The sequence below is a fragment of the Ranitomeya variabilis genome, chromosome 2, assembly GCF_051348905.1.
Source record: "Ranitomeya variabilis isolate aRanVar5 chromosome 2, aRanVar5.hap1, whole genome shotgun sequence".
NCBI lineage: Eukaryota > Metazoa > Chordata > Amphibia > Anura > Dendrobatidae > Ranitomeya > Ranitomeya variabilis.
This window is the reverse complement of record NC_135233.1, coordinates 1,064,087,465-1,064,108,639: the sequence shown is the minus strand read 5'-3', so window position 1 is coordinate 1,064,108,639 and position 21,175 is coordinate 1,064,087,465. Positions and strand designations below refer to the sequence as shown.

Sequence of the window (21,175 nt, the reverse complement as noted above, 5' to 3'; positions counted from 1 at the left end):
ATTGAGTGTAATAAGTTTTCCTCTACAAATTACTTGTAAGTTTTATCTGCTTCTTCTTGACTCTACTCTAAAACACACATAAAAGAATTCTTATTCCCAAACCCCTGTCTTGTCTACCCTGATTTCTTTTTATTTTATCTTTTTTTTCCAATACCTATAATTACCTTAGTCAGTAATTATCCTCATGTTCATTAGTCACCCATGCTGTTTTACTACTTTTTCAATCCTTATCTGCACTAGCTCTGCGATAACCTAAGATTGAAACAAAATGAGTAAATACCCTGTAATAAGTAAATATATAGTAATAGTACATATAAATAACAAAGGGTACATTGTTTTGATCAAAAAAACACAAGAGCCATCCCACCACAACAAGGCGTACCCAATCGGGGTGGTACCTAACTCTTGTAGTTCTTCTCACTGTCAGCAGATGTAAAAATAGATAAGGACAGAGTAGGACCTTGATCTGACTGTTTAGACACCTGCCCGTGGAAAGCTATATAAACAAAATGGCCCAAAAAGGGGAGCCATGCCCCTGTTGGTACAAAAAGCAATAAAATAAATCAAAACCTAAAATAAAGTAGTCATAGCTTATGTTGGTATCAGTGTAATGCATTGATGCACATTCACACTGTGGGTATTTAACAAGCAGAACCTACAAGTAAATAGAAATAATACATGTAAATAACATAGTTAACATTGTTTTGATCTAAAAAACACAAACACCTTCCAACCACGACAAGGTGTAAAAATTTACTGTCAGCTTTCTGTGCTTCTATCTGACTCTACTCTAAAAATCACATGAAATATTTTTAAACCCAGTTTAATTTCATTTCTCCTGTTGATCTTTTATTTGTTCACTTTTTTTTATAAGAACTATGATTTATCCTTATGTCACCTTTGTTGTTTACAATTTTTCCATCCTTGTCTGTACTACATCATTACCACCTCTTTCTGTTTTCTCCTTTATCTCTACCCTAAAAGCTACATAAAAACATTTTTTTAACCCAGTTCCATTTATTTTTGCTAACTGGTCATTTCATTTTTCTTCATATTTTCTTTTTTTTATACTCTTTACCTCAGTTCATAATATTTTTGTCATGTTCCTTAGAATGTTTTTTGTTTCCCCATCCTTTTTTTTCCACCACCCTCGTTTGTAATAATTATCATAACAAATTTATTGCCAGCTTTAGCTACTACCTTCAGACTCTACTCTAAAAATCACATAAATTATAACAGTGATTTATAATAATTATGAATTATTTGAAGCATAGCAAAAATAAAAATAATTCCTTAATAATTGTGTAATTCATATGTTAAAATTGTATATACATGTTCCAGCTACTCAGTGATTTTGATCAGTGTAGGTCCATGTCCTGAGAGTTCAATGATGGCTTAAAGGGAACCTGTCACCCCCAAAAATCAAAGGTGAGCTAAGCCCACCGGCAACAGGGGCTTATCTACAGCATTCTGTAATGCTGTAGATAAGCCCCCCGATGTATCCTGACAGATGAGAAAAAGAGGTTAGATTATAATCACCCAGGGGCGGTCCCGCTGCGGTCCGGGTCTGATGGGCGTCGCGGTCTGGTTCCGGGGCCTCCTATCTTCTTACGATGACATCCTCTTCTTGTATTCATGCTGTGGCTCTGGCACAGGCGTACTTTGTCTGTCCTGTTGAGGGCTGAGCAAAGTACTGCAGTGCGCAGGCGCTGGGAAAGGTCAGAGAGGCCCAGTACCTGCGCACTGCAGTACTTTGCTCTGCCCTCAACAGGGCAGACAAAGTAGGACTGCGCAGGAGCCGCAGCGTGAAGACAAGAAGAGGACATCATCCAATGAAGATGGGAGGCCCCGGACCGGACCGCGACGCCCATCGGATCGGACCGCCCGCCCAGGTGAGTATAATCTAACCTTTATTTCTCATCTTTCAGGATACATCGGGGGCTTATCTACAGCATTACAGAATGCTGTAGATAAGCCCCTGATGCCGGTGGGCTTAGCTCACCTTCGATTTTGGGGGTGACAGGTTCCCTTTAAAGGGAGCCTGTCATGTAAACAAAAATGCTATTAACCTACAGATATGAAGTTAATCTGCAATGTAATAACTTTCTGACATCATGCCGCTGCCATACTGAGAGCCCCGCTGCCAGGAGGAAATGAAGTTTATTTCTTCCAGCAGTCTCTGACTTTCAGCTATAGGGGTGCAGCTAGCATGGTTTCACTGCTCTGTGTATAGAGAGTACAGAGGGCGCAGTTACAGCTGCTGCTGACTTAAAGCTGACTCCGTATTAGAGCCAGCTGACAGTCAGTGCGGAGGCATGATATCAGAATGAGGCTTTCAGTGTGGCGGCCATGTCAGAACGCTATTATCCTGCAAATTAACCCTATATCTGCAGGCTAAAGGGGTTGTCTGGGACTTTTTTCAGTGATGGCCTATTCTTAGGGGCCGTGGCCATGTTTTGCACATCCACCCCCTAAGGCTTTGATGAATCTATGTTGCTCCATAACTGAGTAGTTTATCCAATGCCAAAACTGGAAATAGGTGGTCAGCAGGGGGTGCCGTGTGTCGCACCCACACCAATCAGTCAATAATGACCTACCCTAAGGAAAGACCATCAATATTAAAGTCCCAAACATCTCCTTTATCCTGCAAAAATGTTGAGACTTTTCTAAGCTTTTGTGCCAGAAACTGACATAAAATCTGTGATGAATTGGCCCCTTTTTGTTCTTTTTTTCCCAACTTTACATACAATTGTTCTCAAAAGTTTGCATACCCAGGCAGAATTTTTTTTTTCTTGGCCTTTTTTTCAGAGAATATAAATGATAACACCAAAACTTTTTCTCCACTCATGGATAGTGGTTGGGTGAAGCTATTTATTATCAAAAAACTGTGTTTTCTCTTTTTAAAGCATAATGACAACCCAAAACATCCAAATGACCATGATGAAAAGTTCACATAACCCATTTCTTAATATCTTGTATTGCCCCCTCTAACATGAATGACAGCTTGAAGTTTTTTGTTGTAGTTGTGGATGAGGTGCTTTATTTTCTCAGATGGTAAAGCTGCCCTCTCTTCTTTGCAAAAAGCCTCCAGTTACTGTAAATTTCCCGTCTGTCAAGCATGAACTGCGCACTTGAGATCTCCCCAGAGTGGCTGAATGATATTGAGGTCAGGAAACTGAGATGGCCACTCCAGAACCTTCACTTTGTTCTGTTGTAGCCAATAACCGGTCAACTTGGCCTTGTGGCTTAATCATTGTCATGTTGGAACGTCCAAGTACGTCCCATGCGCAGCTTCCAGGCTGATGAGTGCGAATTTACCTCCAATATTTGCTGATAATGTACTCCATTCATCTTTCCTCCAACTTTGACCAAGCTTCCTGTGCCTTTGTTGCTCACACAATCCCAAAAAATCAGCGATCCACTTCCGTGCTTTACAGTAGGAATGGTGTTCCTTTCATCATTGGCCTGGTTAACCTCTCTACAAATGTAATGGTTATTGTTGTGGCCAACAGTTAAATTTTGGTCTCATCACTCCAAATTATCTTTTTCCAGAAGTTTTGAGGCTTGTCTCTGTGCTCTTTTGCGTATTGTAGGTGAGATTATTTGAGGCATTTGCACAGTAATGGCTCTCTTCTGGTGACTCGAGTAGCTCCTTATTGTGAATCTTGAAACAGCCACAACGCTAGGTTTCAGAGTGTTCTGTATTACGGCTGATGTTATTTGTGGGTTTCTCTTTCCATCCTGAACAATTTTCTTGGCAGTTGTAGACAATATTTTTGTTGGTCTACCTGACCATGGTTTTCTTTTTACAGAGCCCCTGATTTTCCATTTGTTAATCACAGTTTGAACTCTGCTGACTGGCATTATCAATTTCTTGGATATCTTTTTATATTCCTTTCCTATTTTATACAGTTGAACTACCTTTTCCCATAGATCTGTTGACAATTATTTTGCTTTCTCCATGACTTGCAATCCAGAAATGTCAGTGGCTGGATGAAAGATGCAAGAGTCTGTGTGGATCCCAGAAGCTCAGCTTTTATGCACACACACTGATTGCAAGCAAACAGGTCACAGGGGAGGATGTCACCTTTAGTAGCCATTCACACCCTTTTGTGTCAACTTCTGTGCATGTTATCAGGTCAAAATCACCAGGGTATGTGAACTTTTGATCTGGGTCATTTGGATGTGTTGGGCTGTTATTATGATTTAAAAATAGAGAACACAGTAGTTTGATAATAAATGGCTTCATCCAACCACTAACCAGGAGTGGAGAAATAGTTTTGGTGTTATCATTCATATTCTCTGGAAAAAGGCCAAGAAAGCAAAATTTCTGCTGAGGTATGTAAACTTTTAAGCACAACTGTACGTGTAATTTACCATAAGTCAACTGAAAAGAACGTAACACATATTTTTGTTGATGATGTTGGAATTTGGTTCACTATTTTGATCTATTTTACATGTAGAGTGTAATCTTTTGAGCACAAAACATTTTTTATATCACTTGTGACTTTTTTTTTACACCCTTCAGTTAATAACCCAGCGTCTGTTGATGATAAAAGCACAGTGTTCGAAATACTTAAGGAAGCCAACAAAAGTAAGATTGGTGCACCATCTGCTAGTGAAGTTATTGATATTTATTAATGCCTTTATTGATTGAGTTTATTGGAATGATTTGCGGATTTGAGTGACACCATTTATTCTACTATATTATTTTCTGTAAAATGGAAAAAAAGTTTCAAATTCGAAAAAAATATTGAGTTCCCATACTGTTTTTAGGGTTCCGCTTTTGCAATGTTTATTGTGCAGTAAAAATAGCTTGGTAGGATAATATTTCAGCTCAGGATAATTACAGAGATACCAAATGTGTTCAGGCTTTTTTGTTATTGTTGTTTGGGGAAAAAAATCTGACAGAAGTAGAAAAAAAATTGCTTTTGTGAGTATTTTCTAAGACTTTTTAACTTCTTTTTTCCGTCTATGGAGCTATGGGAGAGTGTGTTTTTTTAATGTGTTATACTTACATGTTTATTGATACCATTTTGATAATTTTGTGTTGTATTCTGTGGAGGGGAAGTGCCGACACTGAAAAAATGCAATATTAATGTTTCATTTTTGTGTGTGTGTGTGTTCAGCGTATGGTTTCAATAATTTTAATTTTGGATAGATTGGACTTTTTGGGATGTGATGATACCAAATACGTATTTTAATTTTACTTTTAATTTTTAGCACCCCTTAGGGGACTTGAATATGTTATTGTTTCATGCCAGCACAGCCCCTCCTTATTCACAGTATCCTGAAATTCCGCAGACAGATGTCGGTTATGTAACACTGCCAGCATCTACCTGGCATTAAGTGGGATCAGCTTCGGTGACTGCTTCATACATCCCTTATTGACCTATAACGATAATATATGTCGTAGGTCATTAAAAGGAATCTTTAAGCAGGATTTCACCTAACCAAGGTATTTCCATGTTAATGAGGCTCTTTCCAAGAGAAGTCCATCAATACCTTTATATGGCCAGTCCGTACCTCTGTTACTATGAAATCTGTGTTTGAGTTGAAATGCAAATGGCTATGTTAGATTCAAAGAGTTTGTCACTCCAGCTCTATTTCCTGTCCAGCGCCTACTCCTCCTGCTTGATTAACAGCTCTTTTGCCTGAAGTCAAACAACATAGAAAAATGTCAGTCAAGCAAGCCGGAGGAGGCAGAGTTTGGTTAGGAATAGATCTGGAGTGACAGAGGCTTCAGATCTACTATAGTCCTTCAGCCTCATTTGCATATCAGTTGAAAAGCCTATTTCTATGTAATGGAGGGATGGACTGGCCACGTAAAGGTATTGCTGGGCTTATCTTTGAAAGAACTAGATGCACATATAAGATAGCAGGGTGAAATCCTCCTGCTGACTGATTCCCTTTTAGCAGTTAATGTAAGATTTTAAGATTTTTGTGACGTTTTTCTACCATCATAAAATTGAAGTTTCATGGTTAAATATAGCCTCTCCGGAATTATTTTTCCTTCCCTCAGACGTCGACTTTCTTCTTAAGGAAGAAGACATCAAAGTTAAATTCTCACGGAACGTAATATCATGTCCATCATGCCTGTGGAAAAAATCTGCAGATGGAATAGTGAGAGTCCCTTACAGCATCTCTTCTTTATTCTGTGAGTTTTTTACATTCCATTCGTTATCTGAGGTACTCGTATCTAGAGAATTTTTGCAAATATTTTAGACCTGAAAAATGTGACTCTGGTCTTCTGTTTCCAGTGGACTACGAAGGATTAATGATCACTTTGGGCATGAAGGAATTTGAGGTGATGACCTGTGTACAGTTTGTTGGCAGAACCACAGAACAAGATTATATCAGTATAGAGCCCGGCGGAGGGTATGATATTCCATTATTTCAGCATTCGTTGTTTTGGTCATATTTCATATTAAGTGACATGTACTTACCAGTGTGGAGGAATCCGTCCAATATGTGTGGAAAGGGAGTGAAGCTGGAAACAACACCAGTCTTAATGAATCGGCCCCTAGGCCTCTTAATTCTGGATAGCAAAGCCCAGCAACATGGTGGGGGGGGGCAATTTGGTCTATTTCAAGTGGCCTCTTCTCATCTTTGTGTGTATGCCACCAACTTTATCCATTATATTATTGATTTGTAAAAGCAATGTTTAACCCCTTCCCGACCCCTTCCCAACCCAGAACGCTTGGTTAGCTGGTACTTACCGACCTTAGATGTACTGAGTACTTCCAGGCAATTTTGTGAGCACAGAAGCTGTACTCGTGCAATCACCGCCAGGTGTCAGCTGGCATCCAGTACTCAGTGCAGGAGCGACTTTGACTCCTTAACATGCGAGCGATCACAGCATTTAGAAGGCAGACAGAGTGAGGGAGCTCCCTCTGCCACACGATCGTTGCCATGGTGAAAAAGTAAAAATAAAAATTGTAAAAATACTTTTTATAAAAATCAGAAAATAATTAAAATATATATATATACAGTGTATATATATATATATATATATATATATATATATATATATATATATATATATATATATATATATATATATAGATATTATACAGATAAATTTCTATTTTTATGTAAAATAAAAAAAAAATAATACGCATCTTTGACGACCCGCCCCATTAAACTATCCCACTAGATAACCCCTTCAGTGAACACAGTATAGAAATGAATAAAAAAAACTAGTTAATGCTTTTTCATCATATCGTCGAAAATAAAGTAAAATTATAAGCGATTAAAAAGATCAAATAGAAATGGTATCTCTGAAAATGTCATCTTGTCCTGCAGAAAACAAGCCACTACACAGCTCTACCAGTGGAAAAACAAAAAAAAGTTACAGCTTTCAGAATATAGCGATGCAAAAATAATAATTTTTTATATTAAATAGTTTTTACTGTGTAAAAGCACCAAAAGATAAAAAGAAACTCTATAAATGGGGTATTGCTGTAATTGTACTGACCCGAACGATAAAGCTGCCTTATCAATTTTACAACGGCATTAAAAAAAACACCCAAAAAACAATTCATAAATTGCTGGTTTTTGTTCATTCTGTATCTCAAAAATCAGAATAGAAAGCAATCAAAAGTGCCACATGTCTGAAAATACCAATAAAAACGTCAGCTCGTCCGGCAAAAAAACAAGCCTTAAACATAACTCTATTGGCCAAAATATGGAAAATTATAGCTCTCAAAATATGGCAATGAAAAACTAGTTTTTGCAATAAAAAGCGTCTTTTAGTGTGTGGCAGCAGCCAAACATAAAAACACAATATAAATCTGGTATCGCTGTAATCGCACCAACGAGAACGGTGTAAAAAATAAATAGCAGCAATTTCTCACCTGTTGATTTTTGTCATTCTGACTATGGTTGCAGTAAGGCTCGGGGCACATTTATTTTTAAGTAGTGAATCATGGGAGACTTGTTTTGAAGTAAGAGGAACTTAGATGAACAGATTATTCAGAAAATAATAAAGACAATAATAAAAAATGGAAAAAATCACACAAACAATGATAATAACAGCTTCAATAATAAGGCAACAGCTAACAAATGTAGAAAAGATCAGTTTTATAGTTCACATTGTGAGGGAATTGGTATCAAGGGTCAGTATCCAGAAAGTCTCATGCAAGGTAAGCAACATCCAGGAAGCCTCCCCCAAGGTAACCAGTATCCAAAAAGCCTCTTCCAAGGAAAACATTATCCAGAATGCCTCTCCCAAGGTAAGCAGTATGCAGAAAGCCTCCCCAGAAGTAATCAGTGTCCAGAAAACCTCCCCCAGGGTAATCAGTATCCAGAATGCTTCCCCCAAGGTAAGCAGTTTCTAAGAATCCTCCCCCAAGTCCTAAGGTAAGCAGTATGCAGAAAGCCTCCCCAGAAGTAAGCAGTATCCAGAAAGCCTCCCCAGAAGAAAGCAGTATCCAGAAAGCCTCCCCCAAGGTAAGCAGCATCCATAATGCCTCCCCCAAGGTAAGCAGCATCCATAATGCCTCCCCCAAGGTAAGCAGTTTCCAAGAAGCCTCTCACAAGCCCTAAGGTAAGCAGTATGCAGAAAGCCTTCTGCAAGGTTTTAAAAGGGCTGTTTAGATGAGTGGCCAGAAAGAATCGGTCATTTGGCAACATGCTTTCCCATAGCCAGAAACCAAAGTCTCCATCTACCTGGCTTATCCGCAAGTGTTTTTTCAAATGTGCAAGTAGCCAATGTAACATATGCATTTTTGCTGCAAATAAAAAATGTCAATGTTTACTGACTTCTGGCTTAAGCGGCACCATCAATGAATTCATTCATTGTGACTCATACTATGTTGTACTGTATGTTGCATTAAATGTGATCTTTGCCATGTTGGGTACATAAGGTGTATGACTAGGACACTGAAAAAGTAAATTGCAGAGCATCTGTCTAATGCTATTAAAAAATTGTTTGTATTCTGGAGCATCAAAACATTTAGTTATCAAATATAATGGGGATACTACTCATTTGCCCTAACTAAAGTCACTAATAACCTGCTGACTGCCAAAGCCAAGCAACACTACTCTCTCCTCCTCCTCCTGGACATGTCCTCTGCCTTTTACACAGTGGACCACTCCCTATTACTACAGGCCCTCTCATCTCTTGGCATCACAGACTTGGCCCTATCCTGGATCTCATCATACCTAACAGAGCGGACATTCAGCATCTCCCACTTGCACACCAGCTCTTCACCTCGCCCCCTATATGTCGGAGTCCTGCAAGGTTCAGCTATTACCCCTGCTCTTCTCCATTTACACCTTCGGCCTGGGACAGCTCATAGACCCTCACGGCTTGCAGTATCACCTCTATGTTGATGACACACAGATCTACTTCTCTGGAAAAGATATAAACGGCTCCCTACTAACCAAAATCTCACAATGTCTGTCCGCTTTTTCATCCTTCTCCGCTAGATTTCTAAAACTTAATATGGACAAAACAGAATTAATCATCTTTTCCCCATCTCACTCGACTTCCCCAATAGACCAATCCATTAAAGTAAATGGCTGCCCACTCTCCCCAGTTCCACAAGCTCGCTTCCTTGGGGTAATTCGTGACTTTGATTTCTCCTTAAAACCACATATCCAAGCCATTTCCACCTCCTGCCAACTTCAACTCAAAAATATTTCCTGCATCCATTCTTTCCTCAACCAAGAATCTGCAAAAACCCTAGTCCATACCCTCATCATCGCCTGCCTTGACTACAGCAACCTCTTACTTTGTGGCCTCCCTTATAACACTCTTGCACCCTTCAAACCTATTCTAAATTCTGCTGCCTGACTATCCCACTTATACCCCTGCTATTCTATTCCCTGACCTCTCCCCTCTGTCAATCCCTGCACTTGCTCCCCATTATGCAGAGACTCCAATTCAAAACCCTAACCATGACATACAAGGCCATCCACAGCCTGTCTCCTCCATACATCTGAGACCTCGTCTCCCTGAACTTACCTGCATGCAACCTCCGATCCTCACAAGATCTTCTTCTCTACTCCCCTCTTACTTCATCTCCCACAATCGCATACAGGATGTCTCCTGCACATCCTCCCTACTCTGGAACTCTGTACCCCAACATATCAGACTATTGCCTACTGTGGAAAACTTGAAAAGGAACCTAAAGACCTACCACTTCCAACAATCCTACAACCTGCAGTAACCACCGATCCACCAAACTGCTGCACGACCAGCTCTACCCTCACCTATTGTATCCTCACTCATAGCTTATAGATTGTGAGCCCTCGCGGGCAGGGTCCTCTCTCCTCCTGTACCAGTCATGACTTGTATTGATTAAGATTATTGTACTTGTTTTTTATTATGTATACCCCTCCTCACATGTAAAGTGCCATGGAGTAAATGGTGCTATAATAATAAATAATAATTTGCGATTTTATGGTATTGAGAGGGTTATTTGCCCGGACATGAGGAGGAGATAACAGAGACCTCTTTCCTTGCGGGAAGCTTTCTGGATACTGATCCTCGATATCAAGTTCCCACATGGTATGAACTTCAAAAATTTTACATTTATTAGTTGTTATATTATAATTCAAATTATGATTTTCCCAATTTTTGTGATATTTTCTGAATAGCTCGATATCTGTTCATCTATTGGTTCCTCTTACTTTAAAACCTGTCTTTTGTGATTCACGACTGTATTCATTGTATGGAAGTGCCGCAAATTTCCTTTATTACCATCTAGTTTTGCTGTGCTGTACCAGAAGGATCTGGCATCCACTGATGCAGTATTCTCAGCTTCACATGTTTTGGACAAGCATGGCACCCTCTATTCCTCTCTTTTTTGTCACAAACTAGACTGATTTTCTTTAAAAAAAAAATAGCATAGTTCAGACACAAAAAGCCTGATAAATATACAAATATATATACATACTAAGTATAGAGAAACCCTTATGCATCAAGACATTATAAAGCTATAGCTTTATGATCTAAAAAGCACCTGGTCATTAATTACGGTTTTCTTTTTTTAGGTGTTGGTCGTATGTAGGGAAAGTGGGAGGTAAACAAGTAGTAAGCCTAGATAAATCTTCCTGCCTCAGATTCCCTTTTGTACAACACGAACTCATGCACGCACTTGGCTTCTACCATGAACACACCAGGAAAGACAGAGACCAATACATTGATATCTTATGGCAAAATATCTCTCCAAGTGAGTATTCAGATCAGGTAACATTTTCATAAACTAAATATTGTCCCTTTCTATGGAGTACGGTAGACGCAATGGATTTAGTAATTCATTGCACCTAATCGTTCGTACACACATCTGTATTACATGTTCATTTAGTGGGAAACCATAGTGTCTACAATTACATAGCCCGAAATATTGAGGGTTTTTTTTCCTGTAGAAGTCCAGAAAATAAATGTATAATGCTACATCGGACTCCATATTTGTGAAGGTATAAGAAAGCAATGACAGGGATCTGCGTGTCCATGAAGGTTAAAGAGAACCTGCCCCATTTTATACGCAGTCCGATCCGATGATAACACGGTGTAGAGAAGGAGAAGTTGAGGAGAACGATAGACGTGTTTCTAAAGATTCAGTATAACTTGTATTTTATCAATTGAAATCCCTAATATTTTTATGCAAATGAGTCCAGGGGGAGGTCCCAGAAATGTGAGTCCTGTGGGTGATCCTGCTCAGTGATTGATAGCTATCCCTCCATGTACAATCATACATCAATCACTGAGCAAGACAACTCACTGGACTCATCAACAGCTCCTCCTGCTCTTTAATATCCTGCCTGCAAATCAGATACCATCTTCAACATGATAGGTGCTCTTTAAAGAGGACCTGTCAGCAAGATATTTGACCCCTAATTAAAGGCATGACATGACTGTAAAGCTCCTTTAATGCTTATTACATTCATACCTTACTTGTAGTATTTAATTGGGGAATTTTGGGGAAATCTATCCTTGAGGTTTTATTCTCTAATGTAGCAGGGCAGGTAAAGCATTATAATTTCTGCTGTGATCTCTCTATTTTCTCCACCCATTGCCATCCTCTTGTCTTTGATTGACAGTTCATTCTTCTCTCACTGCCCTGTCGACCGTAATTGCCTAGATTGGTTTAATCAGACTGGGAGGCACATGCACAGTGAGCTGCTAGTGATGTTGTTAGATAAATGGACCAAATCCAGGAACATCCTTAGGAGCTCACTGATTATGAACCGCCACCTTCGGATGAAACAAACCAAGACATTGATGGTGGATGCCCAGGGCACTGATAGAAGAATGACCTGTCAATCAAAGACCAGAGGTTGGCGGTGGCTGGTAGTGTAGTGACCGCCTTACTGCACTTTAGTTTTAAACTTCCGGAATGGATTTTTCAAAAATGTCCCAAACTTAATACTACAAGCAAGGTATGAATATAAAATGCATTAAAAGGGCTGCAGACTCATGCCTTCAGTTAGGGATCCAATATCTTTCTGACAGGTTTTAGTAGTAATTTCATGGCTCAAATCTTCTAAAGATAAAGAGAACTAAAACTCGGAACTACCCAAGTTGATTTTATAACCAGATCACCATATTTTTCTCTTTTCTCAAACAGATGATTACAGCAGTTTTAAAACTGATGATGATGGTAACCTCATGAACTTACCATACGCCTACAACTCCGTCTTGCATTATGCCTCGTAAGTAGATATCCAAGAACACATAACACATAGCTTGTTGTAGAGTCTGATCACATGGATTATATTTCATAATAAGCACTCTTCAATTAGTGTGGATTGACAATCACTTTTTTGATGATATATTTACAAAACAAAAATATTGATATTAGATCTTATTTCTTTCTTCTTCATGCCAAGTGGATTATCATTCCATGGGGCATGTTGTATTAAGCAAGGAAATTTTTACTAAAAATCTCATATGGAAGTTCCTGTTTCCCAGCTTAAAAAAATTTGACAAGTAATTTGATGTTATGTTACTTACATCTAACCATGTTCACCTTCTATAGGACCGCTTACAGCAACGTTCCTGGACAACCATCGATGGTTGCTAAATCTGACCGTAGCATATCTCTGGGACAGTCTATAGCAATGAATAATTTTGATGTAGTGAAAGTTAATACCCTCTATAATTGCAGTAAGTGCTTTTATTTTCTCCTGATGCCATACGTTAGCATTTTGCATTTAGTTCTATATTGGTCTCAACTGACCAGAGTACCTTTTTCCAAAGGTTAGATATGTCCCCTACATGATGTGTTGAAGAAGGTGCTCTGGTCAGATGAGACCAAAAGAGAACTTAGTGTGGTGGAAAACGAACACTGCACTCCACCCTGTTGCTTGTTTTGCACATCCATCTTTTTCTTGAGAATGAAGCAATACCATGTTGATATTACATTAAAATATTGCAAATAGCATCCCAACCTATTACTATTCCAAAAGTAATACCATAGACTGCTCAGATCAAGCATAATCATTACCCCCAAAATGATCTTCATTCTTTATTAGAACAATACTCCAAACAAGCAAAATCTTTGGGTGCGTGAAAGCCGCCAACAGCTTTATTCACATAACATTTTTGCTTTCTCTTTTATTAAACTTGTATCAGGTACTTGCATTACTTGTAGTTAACACATTTCTCTGTTTGTTTTATCACAGGAGTGAGTGTTTCTGCCATATCACCATCCTTCGGAACTCATCATAAATCAAGTCATGTTATCATGTTACTGAATGGATTTATGATGAGTTAAAAAGGCTGGAGAGACAACAGAAACACTTGCTCCTGTGATAAAACAGGCAGCAAAATGTGCTACGTCAGAAAGCAGCAGCTGTTGTGTTGTCTGTAGCCTCATTTATCATACAGTAATTGCCTTTGGTTTTCCTCCAAAGGCCAGGATCTGTGGTATGTGTATTTTAAGATTTAGCTTGTTTTGATGACTCATAATGTATTGATTTCAGATATCTGTAGAAGAAAGTTTGTGGAGTTATCAGGAACTTTTAATTTTAATTTTGCCTCTTCAAACCAAGGAGGATCCAACTGCCTTTATCTGTTCCAGAATTCCCAAAAGGTATATATGACAGATTTTCTAATTATTTTTTGCAAAAGTTTCTTTAACTCTAGCCTTACAGTAGGAGCCCACTTCTGTTGTAAAACTACCATATTGACAACAGCAACTGAGGGGTCTGAGATAAGTGGTAACTCCTTCCCCAGCTGAAGTTCAACTATATATTTCAACTGACAAACTATGGATGATGTTGGTCCTGCTTTGGTTTATGGCAATAAAAGCACTGCATTATTGCCAACAACATCGGCATCACTTCTTGATACGCATGGTAAAAGTATTCTCTTTTGGAATCTTACACGGTTGATATTTTTGGTTTCATCCCAGGTTCAACTGCAGCTTGATAGCATCAATATCTCACCATCTCCAAACTGTAATACCGCCTACATTAAAATCTATGACGGAGTTGATAAGTCATCACCTGTTCTGATTGACAAGACATGTGGAAAAGTAGTACTCCCACCTCTGGTTTCCTCTGGATTTTTCATGCTGATTGAAATTGTTACCAACCAGCCATCAGCTCAGAATACATTTAGCGGTTCTTATCAGTCAGGTAATGGATATTGACTCTTGCAATCCCCCTCATTATAAATGGTGGTCATCTTTTGTGGTAGCCTATGATTGCTACTGATGGAAAGATCTAGCAATGATCTTTCACTGCTGCAATTATATAAATTTAAAGCAATCCTAGTGATCACACTTTATGTTCGTTTCATCTAGTGATGTACGGAGGAACCTTTGTGACAACAAGTACACCGGTGACATCTCCATTGTTTCCTAATATGTATCCCCCCAATCTGAACATTGTCTACAGTATCATAGCCCCTGTAGGATACAAGGTAAGACATCACTTCTCCTGCATTATGGTCATTTGTTGGTAACTTGTCATCCACTTGAAATCTTGTGCATTCTCAGTGGTAGGACAGATATAATTTTGGCTTCATCCATCTACTGCTCATCACAATACATATGGAGGTGTGTGGTTTGTAGACATTGTGCAGTTACAAATGTAAATGTTGCTCCTTGCCTGTCAGCTTCTTTAATCCAAGAAAAACGGTCACATAGGGACAAATTTTGTTCCACGTGTAAATGAAGTGTTAAGAATCTGCTGGGTGTTCCAGTTGTTGGAAGAGTCTGACATATTCACTTTCTTTAGAAGCTTCCAAGGTTGCTCATTTAAACCATGCCCATATGCAGTGATAATACGCAAGCAGTTGTGATATCAAACATCTACTGTGCAGGATCCGGCTACTGAATTTTACAATTTTGCTGAGCGCAGTGATTTCGTGAAACCAACCAGAAGGAGGCACAGAGGGGCAGATCTCTAAAACTGTAAAAGAAAAACTGGTCGTGTCGTCCCTAGCATATAAAGACAGCATGGCTTTCATTTTTGAAAGTAACTTATTACAATGTACAAAGCCAGTTTGACAGTTTTAGCAGATCTGCCCCTCGGTGTTCAACATGGCAAAGTCTCAGAGGCAGCCAACGTAAACTCGGAAAGAAACAGCCAGTCAATCAAGAACTGAATGCAGGGATAATGGTAGAATAAAACAGGACTGATAGCCAAAGAAGCATATTGCCATATGAAATATGTAATCTTTGGTTTGTGGGGGGCAACTCCTCAAAGTGTTTTAGACATAAAACCTGCGTAAAATATTTTTAAAAAAATCACAGATTTGCTCAAAAACTTTGCGTGTTTTGGCATTTTCTTAAGTCTCATGCAGTTCTGCCGTAATGGGAAAAGCTAGGAAGGCGTTCGGGTGGAACATGGCATGGCTACTCCCATCAAATGAATGAATAGTACCGGTATTTCTTATGACACAAATGTTATTTCAGCCTCTGACTGGAGTAAAATGTCTGGCAAGGTGCATGGATACGCACAACACTAAGATTATGTGCTGAATTAATTAAGTTGCATGCACCTCTTAATGAATTTGACGCTTCTTACACTTACATGGCCCTCAGTAAGCCTGGCATGTGATACATTCTCATTGAATCCAAACCTGTCTCTTTAAGCAAGTTTATGATCTTTGTAAGCCAAAGTTGTTTAACGTCTCCAGGCTCCATTGTTCACTCCATCGTCCCTTAATTATACATCTTTTTTTAATATTCTTTTCTCAGGTAACTCTAAAATTCAATTTCTTTGTGATATTATCTTCACCATCATGCTCCACAGAGTATTTGATAATTAGAGATGGACCCTTAATGACATCCCCAATCTTGAACACGCTATGTGGAAGAATTTTGCCTCCTCCTTCTCCGGTCACATCTACTGGAAACATGATGCTTCTACAGATGCAAACTGGAGCCATCACTAGTTTTAATGGATTTATTGCTGACATTAGTTTTGGTAAGTTTGTCACATTGGGTAGAACTAAAGTGTCATTTTTAAAAGATTTTATCATAAAAATCTAAAAAAAAAATCTGTCCTTGGCTCTAGCAGTTCATTGGATAATAAATATAGAGGAGGCACGAATGCACGGCCAATGCTCCATCATGCCAAGGCACTCCAGAGCCCATTCTCGGGAGAGGTGGGGCTAGCAGCAGTTAAACCCCCATTGATATCCAAGGAATAGGTGACAACTTGTACAAGTGTTAACTTTAATGACTAGAATAGTCAACCATCCTTACAAACTAAATAAATACTCAGTAGTATATTTAAAAGGGTAGTTTGGCACCACTCACTTCTGGATCGGGAGGTAAATAGTGCTGATAATATTGACAAGTCTCTACTAACCTGTTAGTCACTGGCAGTGGTGCTGGAAGAATGCGGCGCCAGACTAATCTCATCTATGACTTTTTTCCAGCGCCAATCCAGGGGATTAACATGTCTCTCACATTGCGGGGGTGACCAATCCATCACTTATAACAATGCTAGGAGAAGCCGGCCGGGGGCAGTGCCGTTCCAGTCTCCACTCTGGTGATGATCGCCAAGCAGATCTTCTATTATATTTTCCCTAAAAATCCAGCACTTTTCAGAGAAAAATATGTAGTAAGAAGGGTAATAGTCTATGGAAAAAAAGTAATTATTTTTCAATGCTGCATTCCAAGAGTCATAATGTTTGTATTTTCCTGTTGACACATCAATATGAGGTCGTTTTCTTTAGGCTCTATAGTTTACACACACGTTTCGGCCCAAAAATGGTGGCATTGACTAAGGTAACCAATTACATATGTAAGAAATGCAACTTGATTATAACAAATTAGACCTCACCTGTGAATTTGTGTTTCTTGCCATACAAATAAATTGACCATATGTTTTTCTTCTCTTGTAGTGTCAATCTAAAATGCAAGAGGGGATTAGGAGAGTCCGATCAATATAGAAGTGGAATGACCAAATCTGATTTTTTTTTTTTCATTCTATTTAATGATCATGACAAATTTCTGGATGGCAATGTAATGTAATGTAATGATCTTAGGTAATGGTGCCGTTTTTTCTTATTGTTATTTTGCTTTTCTTTGCAATACTAAATAATACCTTCAGAAAAATGACTAATGTTAGAATGTAATGAGCCCTTCTTTTATATCTGGCATGTCGTGTCAATTCAATAAATGATGGCTAGTTACTGAAACTCGTGTGATTAATTGAGTAGTGTGAGACAGTGACCGGCATTATTGTGAATGGCCGGTATGTGTCGCAGAGGTGGAAGTCCTCTGTGCTATAAGCCTGGAATGTTTCTCTGGGACCTGTAGTTCCACGAGTCTTGTTTAGTTTATGAGTAGGGTTGAGCGACTTTCATTTTTTTAAGATCGAGTCGGGTTTTGCGAAACCCGACTTTGTCCAAAGTCGAGTCGAGTGCAGTCGGCCGATTATCGCTAAAAGTCAGGGATCGACCGAAACACGAAACCCAATGCAAGTCAATGGGGAAGCATAGTCGGCAGTGAGTGGAGGCCAGGAAAACACCTACAGTGCCCATTTTAATGCCAAAAACATCCATTCTTGTTTCTGAAGCTTGTCAATCTTAATTAACTTTATAATAATAGTTGGGCATTGGAAATTGGGGGTCATTTGGCAAAAGTTGTGGGGGGGTAGGGCTGGTTCAAGGTTTTAGTCGGCCCAGGAAACGTGGACTACGTCACGGCGGTGGAGCAGTGAGAGGTAAGTATGTCAAGTTTGCAAGTGCTGTGATCCTAAGCAAGCAGGGGGGGCCCACTCGTTGGCATTGGCACTGGCACAGGGCCCCTCAAAGTACAGCGATGTGTTTGCACGGCGGGGGCGCCTCCCACCACCAGCGACACTTTTGCGTACTCTGAGGGGCCCTGTGCCAGTGACGTCACCAACGAGTATGCCCCCCCACCTGATGAAGGAACCTGCACTTTCATCTGCACCTTCCTCTTTGTCCCTGTGTAAGGTGGTATAACATGCGGGAAGGGGAACCTTACTTTCAGCAGGGTCAGATTCTGGCTGTGTAGAGTGCAAGGGGAATGTAGTGGTCTAGGTCAATGTACCAGCAGACTCATCTAGCAGTGGCTGGGCAATGGGCAGGATGAGGAGTACTAAACACAGATATAGGGCCAAAGAATAAAGTAGGCTAAATGCAGTTCAAAATTGGTAACAGGACTAAACAGGTGGCATTGCTTTGTTCAGTGCAGTAGCAAACCCAGGAGCAGCAGACACTGTTTTAAGGGCCCAACCACACTAGTAGGCCAAATGCAGTTTAATATCTGCTACTATAGGCCAAAATCCTAAAGACTGAAGCTCAGCTTTATACAGTGGAGGACAACACCATGGAGTGGCAGACACCGTTAGTAGGCCGTAACCACCAATTTTTTGTTAAAAAAGCACTTAAGGAGAGCCAGAAGGTTGAAGCTCAGATTTATTCAGTTGAGGACAACACCAGGGAGCGGCAAACAGAGGTATTAGGCCCCAACCACCAATTTTTAAAAAAAATGCACTTAAGGAGAGCCAGAAGGTTGAAGCTCAGATTTATTCAGTTGAGGACAACACCAGGGAGCAGCAAACAGAGGTATTAGGCCCCAACCACCAATTTTTTAAAAAAAAGCACTTAAGGAGAGCCAGAAGGTTGAAGCTCAGATTTAGACAGTGGAGGAAAATTTGAATTAGGGACTGCAGACAGACTTAGTAGGCTGTAACCAAAGTTGAAGGCCAAATGCAGTTTAATATCTGATACAATAGGCCGAAAGCCTAAAGACTGAAGCTCAGCTTTATACAGTGGAGGACAACACCAGGGAGCGGCAGACACCGTTAGTAGGCCGTAACCACCAATTTTTTGTTAAAAAAGCACTTAATGAGAGCCAGAAGGTTGAAGCTCAGACAAGGCAACCTGGAGGAGAACACCAAGGAGGAGGAGAACACTCAGGAGGAGGACAACACCAGGGAGCGGCAAACATAGTTATTAGGCCCCAACCACCAATTTTTTTTTAAAAAGCACTTAAGGAGAGCCAGAAGGTTGAAGCTCAGATTTATTCAGTTGAGGACAACACCAGGGAGCGGCAAACAGAGGTATTAGGCCCCAACCACCAATTTTTTTTAAAAAAGCACTTAAGGAGAGCCAGAAGGTTGAAGCTCAGATTTAGACAGTGGAGGAAAATTTGAATTAGGGACTGCAGACAGACTTAGTAGGCTGTCCCCTGTGGACCATGCATCCACCACATTAACCCATTGCGCCGTAATGGACACGTAACCTTCCGTGGCCATGCCTACAGGTCCATGCGTCTGTTGTCAGGTGCACCTTTGTACTCACAGATTGCCTGAGTGCATGGACAATGGAGGTGGTGCTGGTGGAGGGCTGGGATGGCTTTTCTTGCAAAAGAAGTGTCGACTGGGTAGCTCATAGCGTAGGACAGCGTAGTCCATCATGGCTTTTTTAATATTACATAAAATAAAGAAATAGGCTCTTTGCACTTTAAAATAGGTTCCAGGGGTACACAGGCAGCATTGTGGTCAGCGGAGGAGGAGGATTGCAAGGAGGGACCGCAGACAGGCGTACTAGGCCTAAAATAACTAAAAATAGGCTCAAGGCAGTTTTAAATCGGTTATATGGATACACACGCAGCATTGTGGTCAGCGGAGGAGGATTGCAAGGACGGACCGCAGACAGGCATACTAGGCCTAAAATAACTAAAAATAGGCTCAAGCCAGTTTTAAATCGGTTACATGGATACACAGGCAGCATTGTGGTCAGCGGAGGAGGAGGATTGCAAGGAGGGACCGCAGACAGGCGTACTAGGCCTAACATAACTAAAAATAGGCTCAAGGTAGTTTTAAATCGGTTACATGGATACACAGGCAGCATTGTGGTCAGCGGAGGAGGAGGTTGCAAGGACGGACCGCAGACAGGCGTACTAGGCCTAAAATAACTAAAAATAGGCTCAAGGCAGTTTTAAATCGGTTACATGGATACACAGGCTGCATTGTGGTCAGCGGAGGAGGAGGATTGCAAGGAGTGACCGCAGACAGGCGTACTAGGCCTAAAATAACTAAAAATAGGCTCAAGGCAGTTTTAAATTGGTTACATGGATACACAGGCAGCATTGTGGTCAGCGGAGGAGGAGGATTTCAAGGACGGACCGCAGACAGGCGTACTAGGCCTAAAATAACTTAAAATAGGCTCAAGGCAGTTTTAAATCGGTTACATGGATACACAGGCAGCATTGTGGTCAGCGGAGGAGGAGGATTGCAAGGAGGGACCGCAGACAGGCATACTAGGCCTAAAATAACTAAAAATAGGCTCAAGGCAGTTTTAAATCGGTTACATGGATACACAGGCAGCATTGTGGTCAGCGGAGGAGGAGGATTGCAAGGAGGGACCGCAGATAGGCGTACTAGGCCTAAAATAACTAAAAATAGGCTCAAGGCAGTTTTAAATCGGTTACATGGATACACAGGCAGCATTGTGGTCAGCGGAGGAGGAGGATTGCAAGGACGGACCGCAGACAGGCGTACTAGGCCTAAGATAACTAAAAATAGGCTCAAGGCAGTTTTAAATCGGTTACATGGATACACAGGCAGCATTGGTGTGGTCAGCGGAGGACGATTGCAAGGAGTGTCTGACACAGGTAGTACTCCCAAAAAATAAATAGATGTTAATGTCTCGCAAAACAACAAAACAAAAAAACAAAAGTGTGGCATACTTAGGTACAGGGGTGGGCTCATCTGCTGAGTTTCTGACATA

The 21,175-nt window shown here is 40.2% G+C and overlaps 1 protein-coding gene across 1 annotated transcript; it reads left to right on the top strand.

Annotated features, from left to right (window-relative positions):
- The first annotated feature begins 11,023 nt into the window (after nucleotides 1–11,023).
- On the top strand, nucleotides 11,024–17,586 carry LOC143810195 (embryonic protein UVS.2-like). The gene is made up of 8 exons (XM_077293069.1): nucleotides 11,024–11,180; nucleotides 12,579–12,663; nucleotides 12,990–13,117; nucleotides 13,936–14,045; nucleotides 14,367–14,592; nucleotides 14,760–14,878; nucleotides 16,161–16,389; nucleotides 17,315–17,586. The coding sequence occupies exons 1-8, from the start codon at nucleotides 11,096–11,098 to the stop codon at nucleotides 17,323–17,325; spliced, it is 993 nt and encodes a 330-aa protein (XP_077149184.1). The 5' UTR covers nucleotides 11,024–11,095; the 3' UTR covers nucleotides 17,326–17,586.
- The last annotated feature ends 3,589 nt before the right edge of the window (nucleotides 17,587–21,175 follow it).

Excerpts from the sequence above, each read along its gene's own strand:
- LOC143810195 (XM_077293069.1), top strand. The coding sequence starts at position 11,096 with ATGCACGCACTTGGCTTCTACCATGAACACACCAGGAAAGACAGAGAC. Across the intron at positions 11,181-12,578 it reads ATGGCAAAATATCTCTCCAA|ATGATTACAGCAGTTTTAAA; the intron begins GTGAGTATTCAG and ends TTTCTCAAACAG. Across the intron at positions 14,593-14,759 it reads TAGCGGTTCTTATCAGTCAG|TGATGTACGGAGGAACCTTT; the intron begins GTAATGGATATT and ends CGTTTCATCTAG.